Source organism: Danio rerio, chromosome 18, assembly GCF_052040795.2.
Source record: "Danio rerio strain M-AB ecotype USA chromosome 18, GRCz13ab, whole genome shotgun sequence".
Classification (NCBI taxonomy): domain Eukaryota; kingdom Metazoa; phylum Chordata; class Actinopteri; order Cypriniformes; family Danionidae; genus Danio; species Danio rerio.
Window position 1 is genome coordinate 21,457,392 of NC_141038.1, and position 19,031 is coordinate 21,476,422.

The 19,031-nt window shown below is 39.8% G+C and overlaps 2 protein-coding genes and 1 long non-coding RNA gene across 6 annotated transcripts in view; 2 read left to right on the forward strand and 1 right to left on the reverse strand.

Annotated features, from left to right (window-relative positions):
* pias1b (protein inhibitor of activated STAT, 1b) overlaps nt 1–6,200 on the forward strand; it is a 50,692-nt gene extending 44,492 nt beyond the window's left edge. For 2 of the 3 annotated variants that reach the window (XM_087293134.1, XM_087293133.1), the window contains exons 12-14: nt 763–902; nt 2,646–2,686; nt 2,892–6,200. In XM_087293134.1, the coding sequence (XP_087149260.1) occupies nt 763–902; nt 2,646–2,686; nt 2,892–3,209 (499 nt within the window). In that variant the 3' untranslated portion in view covers nt 3,210–6,200. Of the gene's footprint in view, nt 1–762; nt 1,003–1,483; nt 1,725–2,645; nt 2,687–2,891 lie in introns of those variants that run through there. The other variant, XR_015514916.1, reaches the window with a different exon arrangement.
* Nucleotides 3,259–19,031, forward strand: part of rxfp3.3a3 (relaxin family peptide receptor 3.3a3) — a 90,710-nt gene continuing 74,937 nt past the window's right edge. The window contains exons 1-2 of one of the 2 annotated variants that reach the window (XM_087293135.1): nt 3,259–3,905; nt 6,266–6,637. The gene's annotated coding sequence lies outside the window, so the exon portion shown is untranslated. Of the gene's footprint in view, nt 3,906–6,265; nt 6,638–19,031 lie in introns of those variants that run through there. The other variant, XM_087293136.1, reaches the window with a different exon arrangement.
* Nucleotides 6,895–7,970, reverse strand: LOC147839713 (uncharacterized). Its single transcript, XR_015514917.1, has 3 exons — nt 7,855–7,970; nt 7,516–7,558; nt 6,895–7,418 (listed from the first exon to the last, which is right to left on the reverse strand). It is a non-coding gene; the product is annotated as an uncharacterized LOC147839713 (long non-coding RNA).

A 19,031-nucleotide genomic window follows, 5' to 3' on the forward strand; every position in this document is an offset into this window, starting at 1 on the left:
GTTTAAAACAATTTAAGACCTACAACACAATTTTTAAACAATTAAGACTTAAGGACTAAAATTTTGTTTTGAAATGCTGAAGTTTTTAAGACTTTTTTTAATGTGTAAGCAAAAACATCTGCAAAGTTGCTCAAACTTTAATGTAAAATTAGATATTTTCAGAATTATCTTTCAAGGAATTCTCTTTTTAAGACCTACAACAAATATCACAAAGTTTTGTTTATTAAGTATTTACCAATATAGTATCTTCCTCACGATAACATTTGTTTAAAAGTTTATGATTTATAGCTACCTGGTAAGCATACTGACAAGGAACAGGCATCATATTGTACATACATTTAGTTTACTGTAGTTTTAAAGAAATATTTATTTTTATCAATATTAATTTAATTATATTTATTATTTATTTATTTAAATGTGGACATTTTTATAATAAATAACTACATGTGAATTTTTAATGGAGCAAGTAAAAATCATTTTCAGAAAAAAAAAATCGTTAGCGTTTAGCAGAAATTCTGAAAGTCTGAAATTCTATTCATAATGATCTTAAAAAGTCTTACATTTAAACTTAAGTTTGACACTTGCAGGAACCCTGATTAAACACTTATTAAAGAGCAATCACAATCAATGAGCACCTTTAAAATCTTTTTTGATATGGGTTAATAATCCAAATAATACATTTGGAGCAAATGTAAATTGTTTGAATACTGTTTTAATGTCTCATTGGATTTCCTTATTACTTCTGTGTATGTTTTCCTGCAGAGTGTTAAATCTCCATCATCAGGCTTCTCCACTGGCTAGAGCTCCCAGCATGCCAGCAATGGAGACAAACTACATCCCTCCACCTCCTCCTCTCATCCAGGACTACCGTCACTACTACCACACACCCAATGACCTCTCAGGTACTAAAGCATTGCACTGATTTAACGTCTAACTTTTCTTGTGCTGTCAAGACTGCATTGTTCTTGTCAGTCAAGTAATTACAGTATATTATTAATGGTTGTATATTATATACACTACTGGTCAAAAGTTTGGGTTCAAGTTTTTTTCGTGTTTTTTTTTTTTAAGGAAATTATTCTGTTCATCAAAGAAGAATTTATTAAATGTAAAGAAATTGTTAAATATTTATTCAAATTTTAAATAACTGCTTTCTTATTGTATGTAGTGTCAAATGAAATTAATATTCCAGTCATTATTGCTTTTATTACTATTAACATCAATAATAATAATAATAAGAAGAAGAAGAAGAATTAATATTACAGTGATTTCTGAAGGATCATGTGACTGAAGTTATGAAGCTGAAAATTCATCTTTAAAATCATTGGAGTAAATTATTATTATTGTTATTTTATAGTGCAATAACATTTCACAATTTTACAATTTGTACTGTATTTTTGATTAATTAAATGCAGTCTTGGTGAGCAGGATACGCTTATTTTAAAACATTTAAAAATCCTACTGATCCCAATCTTTTGACTGGTAGTGTATGTGTGTCTATCATGGCATAAATCAGATAACTCTCTAATATGTTTATTTTAGTGCTTATGAACAGTACTGATTATAATTGATTAGTGTTAATTTTGTTGACAAATCTGTGATATGACTACCTGTTGTCACGACTAAAGTTAATCGATGCTACTACATTAAATGAAAATTATGACTTTATTAGCATTCAATATTATTGATTGAAAAAAATAGATACAAATAAAGTTTTAGTAGTAACCAAAATAAAAATAAATAAACAAACAAACAAACAGGAAATGACAAATGAGTATAGATTATTTAATACTAGCATTTGCATATCTAAGAGCTTTGATGCTTGAGATTGGCAGCTTAAGTGATATATTTTAGCTTAATATTTTATTTTTTTATACTATTTATTAACAATCATCATATCTAATCCATAATACAGTCTGTAATTAGTCCAATTTGCATTATTATTATTATAAGACTATCATATTTCAGTTGTGATTGCATAATAAATATACACTTCAATGTCTGTGCCACAATACAAAATCTTATTTCTGTGGCTTTAACTCAAGGGTTCTCAATTTCAGTTCTTGGGGCCCCCACAATGCACATTTTATATGTCTTCTTTACTTAACTCTCCTCATTCAGATCATCAGCTCGTTAACAGAGAGATCCATGTACTGATCCTTGTGTGTCAAATGAGAGAGACATACAAATTGTGCAGGGCAGAATTGAGAACACTGCTTTAACAAAACATTAGTGAAATTTGGAACGACTGCATTTAATATTAGAAATTTTACTATTGTTCTGGTGAGTGGTTAAACATGATTATCAAACTACAATGGTCATTTTTTATATATATTCGAAAAGAAAATTATCCATTTAACCATTATGCATTAATTGACAGTATTTCAGTAGATAGTTCAGTACAAATTTCAATGAAATTATAATTATGAATTTTTTTTATTATCACTTTAAAATATATTATTGATAAATAAAAGTATTGATTTTCTTAAATTAAAAATCAAAATCTAAATTATTGTCCCGTAACTTTTGATTGATAAAGTAGGTGCATTGATTTCAAAATAATGTGTTTTAAATGTATTAAAAATCCTTGAATTGGATGTGGGCACAATTCATGCCAAACCAACTGTTTTTGTTTTCTTATTCTACAGATCTGAACTTCTTCTCATTTTTACAAGGGGACAATCACCAGGTGGGTTCACTCTCTGAGATGGCAACACTTCACTGCTAGAGGGCAGTGTTGAGCTTAAACAAAAGTCTATGATAAAACACATCATTTTATTATCACGGCATGGATGTTGCCAAAATCTGCCTTAGAGAGAATTATAATACACTACAAACCCATTTAAATGAAACATTAGCATAAAGCTGTTGCTCTTTTATCCTCTTTTATGCAGCATTACAACATGGTCATGGCAGCTGCAGCCGCCGCATCGGCCTCCGCATCAGCATCCGAAGACCACGAGCTGCTCCTGAACCGCTTCATGCCCTACGGTTCCTCTCAGCTCTTTCTGGAGCAGTCAGGGACGCCGGCGAGCAGCTCGCTAGTGCCTGCTAACGGCAGCGGAGGCAGCAGTAGCGGAAGCAGCAGCAGCCTGGTGTCCTCCAGCAGCCTGAGAGACAGTCACCCACACACCAACACGTCCCGCTCGCGATCCGACGCCGCCGCATCGGTAATATACGGCTCCATCCCTGACGTCATTTCACTGGACTGACTGCTCCTGGCTGGCTCGCCAAAAAAGACAGGCTTTTACCACAGACAGCAGGACGACAGAGAAGGAGCTTCGTGCACTCGTGATTAAAATGGGATCGAAGGATTGGAGGAAGAGAGGAAAATAAAGGAGAACAAAGACTTTTGTAAAGAGAAGAATAAAATTGCTGTGTACAGAGAAGAAAAATCTATTTTCAGTTTTACTTTTGTATATAAACAATAGGACGCTGCCTACCCAGTGAGTGACTTCAGTTGGTCTTTTCTCAATGGATACTGAAGATGTTTTTCACTGCTCTGTGTGTCGTTCCTTGATTATCTTATTCTCTACCTTTTTATACCTTTTTTGCTATTTTATTTGACTTCAGATCATGATTTCAGTCGCGGTAATAGAATGGCAGGCATCTTTTATCGTTTTTATTTCCGGAGACTCTGTCCCTCAGCCATGGTTTGTTCGTTTTTTTTTTTCGATCAGTGAGGGAACATCACTTTATTTAATGCCATTTATCCTGTGCAGGTAATTTATTATTGCTTTTAAGTTATGTAGGATGTATGCTGTACAGAAGCATTCCCTAATGCCAATACAGAATCTAGCCACGACATGCTTGAAGAGTCGACAGAGGTCACGTCTTATTCCAGTTGCACATTCTTTCTCATCCATTACCACATTAAGTATGTAGGACGTCATTGCCCGGATTTGCTGGTAAGTACCTGAGGTAAACTCTTGTACTTTTTTTATGATCTCATATCCTTTGATGTTGTTGTCTGCACCGATCCTCAAAAGATGAAGGTGAGGTTTGCAAAAACAGCACTAAGGGTTTTAGACATTATAGCATACCTCATTTAGTTTCTTGCTAATATGACAGAACAATGGTGTTGCAGTTATTTCCTCATGATTGGTGTAACGTCCAATGCCAGCGGACCTTCAGATTCAGCTTTGTGCACACTTGGTCTCTTTATGTCGCCTGTATTAAAGGGTTTGTTATCCTAAAAATTAATGTTCTTTAATTAATTGCTCACCCTTATGTCATTCCAAAACCCTGAAATCTTCATTCTTCATCTTCAGAAAAAAAACGAAAGATATTTTGGATGAATCCGAGTGCTCTCTCATCTTCCATAGACGGCAATGATTCAGACAGGTCCAGAACGATACAAAAAAAAAACATTGTCAAAACACAATCGGTTCATTCGGAATACTTTGAAGCTGCAAGAATACTTTTGTTCACCTAAAACAAGAATGGCGACTTTATTAACCGTTTTTTCTTTCAGTGTCAGTATAGGGTGCACATTCATGAGCACTGTGCACTGACACTGATGTCCGTGTGTGACTTTCTGTGTTTGAAGCAAATCTGAGGTATATGTCAGTAGCGCAGAAACAACAAAGTGCTCTTGTGAACGCACACCCTATACTGACACTTAATAAAAGAATCTGTTGAATGAAGTCATTATTTATTTAATTTAGATATTTATCTAATAATTATATAAATTAGTTTCGTATCATATAAATTCAGATAATTTATATAATTCATATCAGATAAAAAATAATTAATATTATATTTATATTAATTTATATTTATTCAGATATTTATCTGATTGAATCACTAGAGCAGGGGTGCCCAATCCTGTTCCTTGAGATCCAACTTCCTGCAGATTTCAGCTCCAACTCTGATCAAACACAACTAAACTCACTGAGTCAGATCTAAAGGAGCCTTTGGTAATTAAAAACAGGTGTGTTTGATTAAGGTTGCAGCTGAACTCTGCAGGAATATCGATCTCCAGGAACAGGATTTGGCATTCCTGCACTACAGACTTATGGACAGTTTTTTTTTTTTTGGCTGCCAGTCAAGACCATTGCTGTCTATGGAGGATGAGGGAGCTCTCAGATTTCCTCTAAAATATCTTTAATTCGAAAGTCTCAGCGATTATGTATTGACGTGAAGTGGAATAATTAAAAAATAAAACATTTCTGAGTGAACTAATCGCTTTAAGTCGTGTACAAATTTTCTTGAGGTCAGCGTGGCTTTGGGTTACTATTGAGATTTGTAAATGCAACACCATCTAATTGAACTTTTCCAGGTTTTTGAAGTGTGTTTGGAAGGTGACCTTATTGCAACATAATCCGTGCTGTCTGTTTTTTTTTTTTCGTCTGTATAAAATTAAATTTATTTATTTTAATCTATATATTATATTTTTACTATTTGTTTGATCATGCATTACTTCCATGCGTTTATTATTTCAAGAGCTCTTAACATTTGCTTTGCATTGTACAAGTAGCTAATTATGTGTCCTCCTCCCCTCATATTTGTACTATCTGAGACATCTGAGGCATTAATTCCACAGTCGTACTTGCTGTGTCCGATTGGAATAAAACCGTTTAAAGGATAAAAGCCACATCTTCTGGCTTCATCGCGATGTTTTTGATTTGTCATCGATTCTTTCGCATTAAAAAAAGGGTTGTGGAACATTTAACGGATGAACATTAGCACATATTTGTATTTGCTTGATGACAGCCAGTGCACAAAGAATCCACTAACCTTTCTAAAAGAGTGATTTATGTCTTCAGTGTTGGAAATTAACAATTGGATTATCGAACCCATGCTTGTTTAATTTATATATATATATATCTATATTTTTTACTTTTGCACTGAGTTACATAACAGCACACAAAATCAAGACCGCCGTCATTCTCCACAAATCTCCCATTTTGACATTGCACTGAAATCATGCGTTTCATGTGCTCACGTCCTTGAAGTAAACCACTAGACAGTCAGTCTGTTATAGCTGTACCAGTAACTGGCAAGTGTGAACTCTCTGCCTTAAGTTCTTCTCTTACTGTATGGTACGCTATGAGAGAAACCATTATGTACAGGAAACCAATACCAGTTTGTACAAAATATATGAATTATTTATTATTTGAATTGGGATACATTGTTTACTTAATGAATGTTACTTGTTTATGTAGAGAGCGGTTTAGCTGTAATAAAACAAATACATTAAATCTTTTCTATTTCTGTCTTATCTGTATTTTGACCTCTTTGTTTGACCGATGTTGGAAACCAGTAGAGACTGACATCCATCGCTGTAGTCGAAAGCAAAAATACATATGGACGTCCATCGCTACCCATTGTCATCGTTCTTCAAAAAAATCTCCTTTTGTGTTCATCAGAAGTGTTTGGAATCAATGGAGGGTGAGTAAATAAATCTCTTTAAATGAGGTACAAGTGCCGAGTCCAAATCACAATCATGACCATAGAAATGCCTATAAGATAACAATAATGCCAATTTGAGGGCTGATATTTAAATTAGCAGATTTTCTTGCTTTATTTGACATTATGACAAGTACTTTATTATAATTGAGTACAAAACATGTCAAATCAAATGTTTTCTGCCTGTGATGTGGTTGTTGGTATAAGAGTACTTTTTATAGCCTACACAGCAAAATATGGGGACCCAAAACAACTCTATGGGTGTTAATTTCAACACTTTGAAAGTGTCTCATGGGGTCCACTCAAAACAAAGTTAAATCAACACTTTCAAAAGGGTTGGCACAGTGACACCGAAGTAAGGGTTAATTTTAACTCTGGGCAGAGTTAAAAAAATGTAACTATTTAACACCGCCTGGTGTAATATATTGTTATTTTATTCAACTCTCTTGAGTGTAAATATGGTAAAAAGGTCAAATAGACTGTAAATTACAAAAGAAAAAACATTTTATTTGAAAACATTCACAACTTCAACAATTCATTTAGTTTTTAAAATGCAACAATGTCAAATATGCTTTAAATGTTTTATTAGTACAGACAGTATCAACAAAATATGTATGACCAGTGCTCAAAAAGGCTGTTTCAGTCCTTTGGTCCAAACTTGATGTGTTATCAGAGCAATTTGAAAGTTCAATATATCGTCACTCATAGTTTTCTTCTGAAATTACATTTTAAACAACTTGGCTTGCAAATCTTTCACTTCTGGTGTTTCCTTGGTCCTCCATATCAAACACAGCAGTTTAAATGAAGGTATAAATGCTGTAAACTTGTGTGAAAACAAACTGGAGCTAGGAAATCTCATCAAGCATGTCCTGTGAATGAAGTGCTTCCCAGCCACAGAATGACCTTTTTATCCATGACGATGTAGTAGCTTCTAATCGCTCGTCTGGTGGTTCCTGATGCACGGATATAGGGTGATGCTCATCTAAGAACTCTTCAAGACTCCAGCATGACTAAGAAAAATGTTTGAAAACAAATTGCAATCAAATTCTATGATATATTTAAAAGAACATTTAAAGTAAATAAAACATTCAAGAAATCTAAACTCACCTTTTGAAAATCTTCATGATGATCCACAACTTGACTCTCCCAGCTGGTTGATGTGACAGGATATGGAAAAGTAGAAAAAACACATACATCACTGTTGGATCTCCAAAAACAATTAGGTTAACCACTATGACTAGAACTGGAAAAACAGGCAGCTGTCTGTCCAGAATCCTGAATTTAACACAACACTTGGAGCAAAATTTAGAGGAGCTTAAAATCTTTTATATCATTTAGTGATGCTGACTTCCCCAAAATATTAGCCACAGTGTAAAAACTATTCATAAACTTCATAAACAACAGTTTTCTGTAAGCGTGTGCGTGCGTGCGTGTGTGTTTCTTTACCAGATTCAACTTGTTAGGCCCTTTCAGGTCCAGTATTGAGGCCACCTTTACTGGAGTCTAGCAGATGTTTCAGGTCCAAATATAATCTAAATTAAAGCTGCAAGCAGCGATGATAGGGACCTCGCACCCGGGCTCATCGCCGCCCGGTGGCCTCAGGATGACAGAGAACAGCGAACAGTAATAATTTAAGCCGATATATAAAAAAAAATCTGAGAAAATCACAGATTTATGCCAAATTTCCTCCTGTCAGCAGGTGGCGCTATAACTGTGACTCACGATTGGCATGCTGATGTCTTTAGGAGAGGAAACTTATCAACCATGTGAAGTTTCAGGCAGATCGGACATTGTTTGGCTGAGTTATAAGCCAAACTGCCTTTTGTCAGCAGGTGGCGCTATGACAGACTCAATGTTGTTATGTAGATGTGTTCAGGAGAGGACTTTTATCAAACTTGTGAAGTTTCAGCCAGATCGGACTTTGTGTGGTTGAGTTATACTGCAAACTACCATCTGTCAGCAGGTGGCGCTATAACTGTGACTTAAGATTGGCATGTAGATGTCTTCCGGAGAGGAATCTTATCAACCATGTGAAGTTTCAGGCACATGGGACATTGAGTGGCTGAGTTATAAGCCAAACTACCTTCTGCCAGCAGGTGGCGTTATGACTGACTCAATATTATTATGTAAATGTGTTTTGGAGAGGACTTTCATCAACCATGTGACATTTTAGGCAGATCTGACATTGTGTGGCCGAGTTACAAGCCAAAATTCCTTCTGCCAGCAGGTGGCGCTATGACTCTGACTCAATATTATTATGTAGATGTGCTCAAGAGAGGACTTTCATCAACCATGTGAAGTTTCAGGCAGATCGGACATTGTGTGGCCGAGTTACAAGCCAAACTACCTTCTGCCAGCAGGTGGCGCTATGACTGACTCAATATTGTTATGTAGATGTGTTCAGGAGAGGACTTTTATCAATCATGTGAAGTTTCAGGCAGATCAGACATTGTGTGGTTGAGTTATAAGAAATTCCTGTTCCATGGCGAAGCGTTGAGGTTTGTCATGCCACCACAGACACGCCCCTCTGCAAAAACTCTAGATCTTCACAATATATCATCGCTAGAGCTTTCAGATGACACCACTCTATTTTGGTGCTGATACGGGAAAGTTTGTGGGAGGAGTTTGTTACAGTGTCAAACATGTCATTTCCTGTGGCCAGCAGGTGGCGCTATAGCTGTAACTGGATATCGGTACGTAAACCTGATCAGGTCAGGACTGTTATTAAATGTGTGAATTTTGAGGCAGATCGAATATTGCATGCCAGAGTTATAATGACTTCCTGTTTTGTGGCGAATCATCAAAGTTTGCGAGGCCGCCACGGACACGCCCATCGATGAAAACTCTAAAGCTTCGCAATTTAACATCACCAAGGCTTTAAGATGACAAAACCCAATTTTGGTGTTTATCAGATAAAATCCCTAGGAGGAGTTCGTTAAAATACAACGCCTGGAAATGGCAAAAGCGCCACTTTTTCGCCACAGGAAGATAAAAATATCCGACTTCCTGTTGGGTTTGAGATATGGCTCCAAGAGACTTTTTCGTATGTTTTGCCATGTTTGAGGTGTGTGCCAATTTTTGTGCATGTGCGTGATTCGTAGATCGGGGGCTCGTCCATTTAATTTTTCTAGGTGGCGCTGTCGAGTCATTTTGCCACGCCCACTTCAATATTGTTATGTGGATGTGTTCAAGAGATGACGTTTATCAACCATGTGAAGTTTCAGGCAGATCGGACATTGTGTGGTTGTGTTATAAGGACTTCCTTTTCCATGGCGAAGCGTTGAGGTTTGTCATACCGCCACGGACACGCCCCTCTCCGAAAACTCTAGATCTTCACAATATATCATCGCTAGAGCTTTCAGATAACACCACTCAATTTTGGTGTTGATAAGATAAAATTTGTGGGAGGAGTTTATAATTCCGTAAATCATGTCATTTCCTGTGGCCAGCAGGTGGCGCTGTAACTGTATCTGGATATTGGCATGTAAACCTGTTCAGGTCAGGACGCTTATCAAGCGTGTGAATTTTGAGGCAGATCAGATAATGCATGCCTGTGTTATAACGACTTCCTGTTTTGTGGCGAATCGTCAAAGTTTGCGAGGCCACCACGGACACGCCCATCGATGAAAACTCTAAAGCTTCGCAATTTAACATCGCCAAGGCCTTTAGATGACAAAACCCAATTTTGGTGTCGATCGGATAAAATCCCTAGGAGGAGTTCGTTAAAATACAACGCCTGGAAATGGCAAAAACGCCACTTTTTCGCCGCAGGAAGTTAAAAATATCCGACTTCCTGTTGGGTTTGAGATATGGCTCCAAGAGACTTTTTCGTATGTTTTGGTGTGTTTGAGGTGTGTGCCAATTTTCGTGCATGTGCGTGATTCTGGGATCGGGGGCTCGTCCGTTTAATTTTTCTAGGTGGCGCTGTCGAGTCATTTTGCCACGCCCACTTCCGAAGCCCATAACAAACGTAAATTTTCGCCACTTCTGAGGCGTGTGCAAAGTTGCGTGAGTTTTCGGGCATGTTTAGCCCCTCAATACCGCGATTCATTCCGCGGAAGAAGAAGAAGAAGAAGAAGAAGAAGAATAATAATTAAAGCTGCAAGCAGCGATGATAGGGACCTCGCACCCGGGCTCACCGCCGCCCGGTGACCTTACGATGACAGAGAACAGGGAACAATAATAATTTAAGCCAATATATAAAAAAAATCTAAGAAAATCACAGATTTATGCCAAACTTCCTCCTGTCAGCAGGTGGCGCTATAACTCTGACTTAAGATTGGCATGTAGATGTCTTCCGGAGAGGAATCTTATCAACCATGTGAAATTTCAGGCACATGGGACATTGTGTGGCTGAGTTATAAGCCAAACTACCTTCTGCCAGCAGGTGGCGTTATGACTGACTCAATATTGTTATGTGGATGTGTTCAGGAGCGGACTTTTATCAACCATGTGAAGTTTCAGGCAGATCAGAGATTGTGTGGAGATTGTGTTTTAAGACAAACTACATTCTGCCAGCAGGTGGCGCTATGAAAGACTCAATAATATTATGTAGATGTGTTTAGCAGAGGACTTTCATCAACCATGTGAAGTTTCAGGCAGATCGTACATTGTGTGGCCGAGTTACAAGCCAAACTACTTTCTGCCAGCAGGTGGCGCTATGACTGACTCAATATTGTTATGTAGACGTGTTCAAGAGAGGACTTTTATCAATCATGTGAAGTTTCAGGCAGATCAGACATTGTGTGGTTGAGTTATAAGAAATTCCTGTTCCATGGCGAAGCGTTGAGGTTTGTCATGCCACCACAGACACGCCCCTCTGCAAAAACTCTAGATCTTTACAATATATCATCGCTAGAGCTTTCAGATGACACCACTCTATTTTGGTGCTGATACGGGAAAGTTTGTGGGAGGAGTTTGTTACAGTGTCAAACATGTCATTTCCTGTGGCCAGCAGGTGGCGCTATAACTGTAACTGGATATCGGCACGTAAACCTGATCAGGTCAGGACTGTTATTAAATGTGTGAATTTTGAGGCAGATCGAATAATGCATCCCTGAGTTATAAAGACTTCCTGTTTTGTGGCGAATCATCAAAGTTTGCAAGGCCGCCACGGACACGCCCATCGATGAAAACTCGAAAGCTTCGCAATTTAACATCCCCAAGGCTTTAAGATGACAAAACCCAATTTTGGTGTTGATTGGATAAAATCCCTAGGAGGAGTTCGTTAAAATACAACGCCTGGAAATGGCAAAAATGCCACTTTTTCGCCGCAGGAAGTTAATTATATCTGACTTCCTGTTGGGTTTGAGATATGGCTCCAAGAGACTTTTTCGTATGTTTTGGCGTGTTTGAGGTGTGTGCCAATTTTCGTGCATGTGCGTGATTCATAGCTCGGGGGCTCGTCCGTTTAATTTTTCTAGGTGGCGCTGTCGAGTCATTTTGCCACGCCTACTTCAATATTGTTATGTGGATGTGTTCAAGAGATGACGTTTATCAACCATATGAAGTTTCAGGCAGATCGGACATTGTGTAATTGAGTTATAAGGACTTCCTGTTCCATGGCGAAGCGTTGAGGTTTGTCATACCGCCACGGACACGCCCCCCTGCGAAAACTCTAGATCTTCACAATATATCATCGCTAGAGCTTTCAGATAACACCACCCAATTTTGGTGCTGATACGATAAAATTTGTGGGAGGAGTTTATTACTCCGTAAATCATGTCATTTCCTGTGGCCAGCAGGTGGCGCTGTAACTGTATCTGGATATTGGCATGTAAACGTGTTCAGGTCAGGACGCTTATCGAGCGTGTGAATTTTGAGGCAGATCTGATAATGCATGCCTGAGTTATAACGACTTCCTGTTTTGTGGCGAATCGTCAAAGTTTGCGAAGCCACCACGGACACACCCATCGACGAAAACTCTAAAGCTTCGCAATTTAACATCGCCAAGGCCTTTAGATGACAAAACCCAATTTTGGTGTCGATCGGATAAAATCCCTAGGAGGAGTTCGTTAAAATACAACGCCTGGAAATGGCAAAAACGCCACTTTTTCGCCGCAGGAAGTTAAAAATATCCGACTTCCTGTTGGGTTTGAGATATGGCTCCAAGAGACTTTTTCGTATGTTTTGGCATGTTTGAGTTGTGTGCCAATTTTCGTGCATGTGCATGATTCGTGGATCGGGGGCTCGTCCGTTTAATTTTTCTAGGTGGCGCTGTCGAGTCATTTTGCCACGCCCACTTCCGAAGCCCATAACAAACGTAAATTTTCGCCACTTCTGAGGCGTGTGCAAAGTTGCGTGAGTTTTCGGGCATGTTTAGCCCCTCAAAACCGCGATTCATTCCGCGGAAGAAGAAGAAGAAGAAGAATAATAATTAAAGCTGCAAGCAGCGATGATAGGGACCTCGCACCCGGGCTCACCGCCGCCCGGTGACATTACGATGACAGAGAACAGCGAACAATAATAATTTAAGCCAATATTTAAAAAAAATCTAAGAAAATCACAGATTTATGCCAAACTTCCTTCTGTCAGCAGATGGCGCTATAACTGTGACCTAAGATTGGCATGTAGATGTCTTCCGGAGAGGAATCTTATCAACCATGTGAAGTTTCAGGCACATGGGACATTGTGTGGCTGAGTTATAAGCCAAACTACCTTCTGCCAGCAGGTGGCGTTATGACTGACTCAATATTGTTATGTGGATGTGTTCAGGAGAGGACTTTCATCAACCATGTGCATTTTAGGCAGATCTGACATTGTGTGGCCGAGTTACAAGCCAAACTACCTTCTGCCAGCAGGTGGCGCTATGACTCTGACTCAATATTGTTATGTGGATGTGTTCAGGAGAGGACTTTTATCAATCATGTGAAGTTTTAGGCAGATCGGACATTGTGTGGTTGAGTTATAAGAAATTCCTGTTCCATGGCGAAGCGTTGAGGTTTGTCATGCCACCACAGACACGCCCCTTTGCAAAAACTCTAGATCTTCACAATATATCATCGCTAGAGCTTTCAGATGACACCACTCTATTTTAGTGCTGATACGGGAAAGTTTGTGGGAGGAGTTTGTTACAGTGTCAAACATGTCATTTCCTGTGGCCAGCAGGTGGCGCTATAACTGTAACTGGATATCGGCACATAAACCTGTTCAGGTCAGGACTGTTATTAAATGTGTGAATTTTGAGGCAGATCGAATATTGCATGCCAGAGTTATAAAGACTTCCTTTTTTGTGGCGAATCATCAAAGTTTGCGAGGCCGCCACGGACACGCCCATCGATGAAAACTCTAAAGCTTCGCAATTTAACATCACCAAGGCCTTTAGATGACAAAACCCAATTTTGGTGTTTATCAGATAAAATCCCTAGGAGAAGTTCGTTAAAATACAACGCCTGAAAATGGCAAAAGCGCCACTTTTTCGCCACAGGAAGTTAAAAATATCCGACTTCCTGTTGGGTTTGAGATATGGCTCCAAGAGACTTTTTCGTATGTTTTGCCATGTTTGAGGTGTGTGCCAATTTTTGTGCATGTGCGTGATTCGTAGATCGGGGGCTCGTCCGTTTAATTTTTCTAGGTGGCGCTGTCGAGTCAATTTGCCACGCCCACTTCAATATTGTTATGTGGATGTGTTCAAGAGATGACGTTTATCAACCATGTAAAGTTTCAGGCAGATCGGACATTGTGTGGTTGTGTTATAAGGACTTCCTGTTCCATGGCGAAGCGTTGAGGTTTGTCATACCGCCATGGACACGCCCCTCTGCGAAAACTCTAGATCTTTACAATATATCATTGCTAGAGCTTTCAGATGACACCACTCAATTTTGGTGCTGATACGATAAAATTTGTGGGAGGAGTTTATAACTCCGTAAATCATGTCATTTCCTGTGGCCAGCAGTTGGCGCTGTAACTGTATCTGGATATTGGCATGTAAACGTGTTCAGGTCAGGACGCTTATCAAACATGTGAATTTTGAGGCAGATCTGATAATGCATGCCTGAGTTATAACGACTTCCTCTTTTGTGGCGAATCGTCAAAGTTTGCGAGGCGGCCACGGACACGCCCATCGATGAAAACTCTAAAGCTTCGCAATTTAACATCGCCAAGGCCTTTAGATGACAAAACCCAATTTTGGTGTCGATCGGATAAAATCCCTAGGAGGAGTTCGTTAAAATACAACGCCTGGAAATGGCAAAAACGCCACTTTTTCACCGCAGGAAGCTAAAAATATCCGACTTCCTGTTGGGTTTGAGATATGGCTCCAAGAGACTTTTTCGTATGTTTTGGCATGTTTGAGGTGTGTGCCAATTTTCGTGCATGTGCGTGATTCGTGGTTTGGGGGCTCGTCCGTTTAATTTTTCTAGGTGGCGCTGTCGAGTCATTTTGCCACGCCCACTTCCGAAGCCCAAAACAAACGTAAATTTTCGCCACTTCTGAGGCGTGTGCAAAGTTGCGTGAGTTTTCGGGCATGTTTAGCCCCTCAAAACCGCGATTCATTCCGCGGAAGAAGAAGAAGAAGAAGAAGAAGAAGAATAATAATAAACGGAGCAATTCCAATAGGGCCTACGCACCGTTTCGGTGCTCGGTCCCTAATTAAAGCTGCAAGCAGCGATGATAGGGACCTCGCACCCGGGCTCACTGCCGCTCGGTGGCCCCAGGATGACAGAGAGCAGCGAACAACATTATTTTAAGCCGATATATATAAAGAACCTGAGAAAATCACAGATTTATGCCAAACTTCCTCCTGTCAGCAGGTGGCGCTATGACTGTGACTAAATATTGTCATGTAGATGTCTTCAGAAGAGTAATTTAATCAATCATGTGAAGTTTCAGGCAGATCGGACATTGTGTGGCTGAGTTATAATTAGTTTCCTGTTGCCAGCAGGTGGCGCTATGACTGTGACTTGATATTGGCATGTAGATGTCTTCAGAAGATGAGTTTAATCAACCATGTGAATTTTTAGGATGGCTAGACATTGTGTGGCTGAGTTATAAGCCAAACTTATTGTTGTCAGCAGGTGGCGCTATGACTGTGACTCAATATTGCAATGTAGATGTCTTCAGGAGAGGAATTTAATCAACCATGTAAAGTTTCAGGCAGACTAGACATTGTGTGGCCGACTTATAAGCCAAACTACATTCTGCCAGCTGGTGGCGCTATGACTGTGACTCAACATTGGCATGTAGATGTGTTAAGGAGAGGAATTTGATCAACCATGTGAAGTTTCAGGCTGATCCGACATTGTGTGGTTGAGTTATAAGGACTTCCTATTCCATGGCGAATCGTTGAGGTTTGTCATGCCGCCACGGACACGCCCCTCTGCAAAAACTCTAGATCTTCACAATATATCATCGCTAGAGCCTTCAGAGGACACCACCCAAATTTGGTTCTCATACGATAAAATTTGTTGAAAGAGTTTGTCACAGTGTAAAACATGTCATTTCCTGTGGCCAGCAGGTGGCGCTATAACTGTATCTGGATATCGGCATGTAAACGTGTTCAGGTCAGGACTCTTATTAAACGTGTGAATTTTGAGGCAGATCGGATAATGCATGCCCGAGTTATAACGACTTCCTGTTTTGTGGCGAATTGTCAAAGTTTACGAGGCCGCCAGGGACACGCCCATCGACGAAAACTCAAAAGCTTCGCAATTTAACATCGCCAAGGCCTTTAGATGACAAAACCCAATTTTGGTGTCGATCGGATAAAATCCCTAGGAGGAGTTCGTTAAAATACAACGCCTGGAAATGGCAAAAACGCCACTTTTTCACCGCAGGAAGTTAAAAATATCAGACTTCCTGTTGGGTTTGAGATATGGCTCCAAGAGACTTTTTCGTATGTTTTGGCTTGTTTGAGGTGTGTGCCAATTTTCGTGCATGTGCGTGATTCATATATCGGGGGCTCGTTCGTTTAATTTTTCTAGGTGGCGCTGTTGAGTCTATTTGCCACGCCCACTTCAATATTGTTATGTGGATGTGTTCAGGAGAGGACTTTTATCAACCATGTGAAGTTTCAGGCAGATCGGACATTGTGTGGTTGAGTTATAAAGCCTTCCTGGTCAATGGCGAAGCGTTGAGGTTTGTCATGCCGCCACGGACACCCCCCTCTCCGAAAACACTTGATCTTCACAATATATCATCGCTAGAGCTTTTAGATAACACTACCCAATTTTGGTGCTGATGCGATAAAATTTGTGGGAGGAGTTTGTTACTCTGTAAAAACATGTCATTTCCTGTGGCCAGCAGGTGGCGCTGTAACTGTATCTGGATATCGGCATGTAAACGTGTTCAGCTCAGGACTGTTATTAAACGTGTGAATTTTGAGGCAGATCGGATGATGCATGCCTGAGTTATAACGACTTTCTGTTTTGTGGCGAATCGTCAAACTTTGCGAGGCCGCCACGGACACGCCCATCGACGAAAACTCTAAAGCTTCGCAATTTAACATCGCCAAGGCCTTTAGATGACAAATGCCAATTTTGGTGTCGATCGGATAAAATCCCTAGGAGGAGTTCGTTAAAATACAACGCCTGGAAATGGCAAAAACGCCACTTTTTCGCTGCAGGAAGTCAAAAATATCCGACTTCCTGTTGGGTTTGAGATATGGCTCCAAGAGACTTTTTCGTATGTTTTGGCATGTTTGAGGTGTGTGCCAATTTTCGTGCATGTGCGTGATTCGTAGATCGGGGGCTCGTCCGTTTAATTTTTCTAGGTGGCGCTGTCGAGTCATTTTGCCACACCCACTTCCGAGACCCATAATAAACGTAAATTTTCGCCACTTCTGAGGCGTGTGCAAAGTTGCGTGAGTTTTCGGGCATGTTTAGCCCCTCTAAATCGCGATTCATTCCGCGGAAGAAGAAGAAGAAGAAGAAGAAGAATAATAATTAAAGCTGCAAGCAGCGATGATAGGGACCTCGCACCCGTGCTCACCGCCTCCCGGTGGCCTCAGGATGACAGAGAACAGTAAACAATAACAATTTAAGCTGATATATATAAAAAACCTGAGAAATCCACAGATTTATGCCAAACTTCCTCCTGTCAGCAGGTGGCGCTATGACTGTGACTCAGTTTTGTCATGTAGATGTCTTCAGGAGAATAATTTTATCAACTATGAGAAGTTTCAAGCAGTTCTGACATTGTGTGGCTGAGTTATAAGCCAAACTACCTTCTGCCAGCAGGTGGCGCTATAACTGACTCAATATTGTTATGTAGATGTGTTCAGGAGAAGACATTTATCAACCATGTGAAGTTTCAGGCAGATCGGACATTGTGTGGCTGAGTTATAAGCCAAACTACCTGTTGCCAGCAGGTGGCGCTATGACTGTTACTCAATATTGGCATGTAGATGTGTTTAGGAAAGGACTTTTATCAACCCTGTGAAGTTTCAGGCTGATTGGACATTGTGTGGCTGAGTTATAAGCAAAACTACCTTCTGTCACTAGGTGGCGCTATGACTGACTCAATATTGGCATTTAGATGTCTTCAGGAGAGGAATTTAATCAACCTTGTAAAGTTTCAGGCAGATCATACATTGTGTGGTTGAGTTATAAGGACTTCCTTTTTCATGGCGAAGCGTTGAGGTTTGTCATGCCACCACAGACACGCCCCTCTGCGAAAACTCTAGATCTTCACAATATATCATCGCATGAGCTTTCAGATACACAACCAACCAAATTTGGTGCTTATATGAAAAAATTTGTGGGAGGAGTTTATTACTTTGTAAATCATGACATTTTCTGTGGCCAGCAGGTGGCGCTATAACTGTATCTGGATATCGGCATGTAAACTTGTTCTGGTCTGGACTCTTATCAAACGTGTGAATTTTGAGGCAGATCGGATAATGCATGCCTGAGTTATAACGACTTCCTGTTTTGTTGCGAATCGTTAAAGTTTGCGAGGCCGCCACGGACACACCCATCGATGAAAACTCTTAAGCTTCGCAATTTAACATCGCCAAGGCCTTTAGATGACAAAACCCAATTTTGGTGTCGATAGCAAAAAATCCCTAGAAGGAGTTCGTTAGGATACAAAGCCTGAAAATGGCAAAAATGCCACTTATTTGCCACAGGAAGTTAAAAATATCCGACTTCCTGTTGGGTTTGAGATATGGCTCCAAGAGACTTTTCGTATGTTTTGGTGTGTTTAAGGTGTGTACCAATTTTCGTGCATGTGCGTGATTCGTAGATCAGGGGCTCGTCCGTTTAATTTTTATAGGTGGCGCTGTCGAGTCATTTTGCCACGCCCACTTCATTATTGTTATGAGGATGTGTTCAGGAGAGGACTTTTATCAACCATGTGAAGTTTCAGGCAGATCGGACATTGTGTGCTTGAGTTATAAGGACTTCCTGTTCCATGGCGAAGCGTTGAGGTTTGTCATGCCACCACATACACGCCCCTCTGCGAAAACTCTAGATCTTCACAATATATCATCGCTAGGGCTTTCAGATAACACAACCCAAATTTGGTGCTGATACGAAAAAATTTGTGGGAGGAGTTTGTTACGATGTAAAACATGTCATTTCCTGTGGCCAGCAGGTGGCGCTATAACTGTATCTGGATATTGGCATGTAAACTTGTTCAGGTCAGGACTCTTATCAAACGTGTGAATTTTGAGGCAGATCTGATAA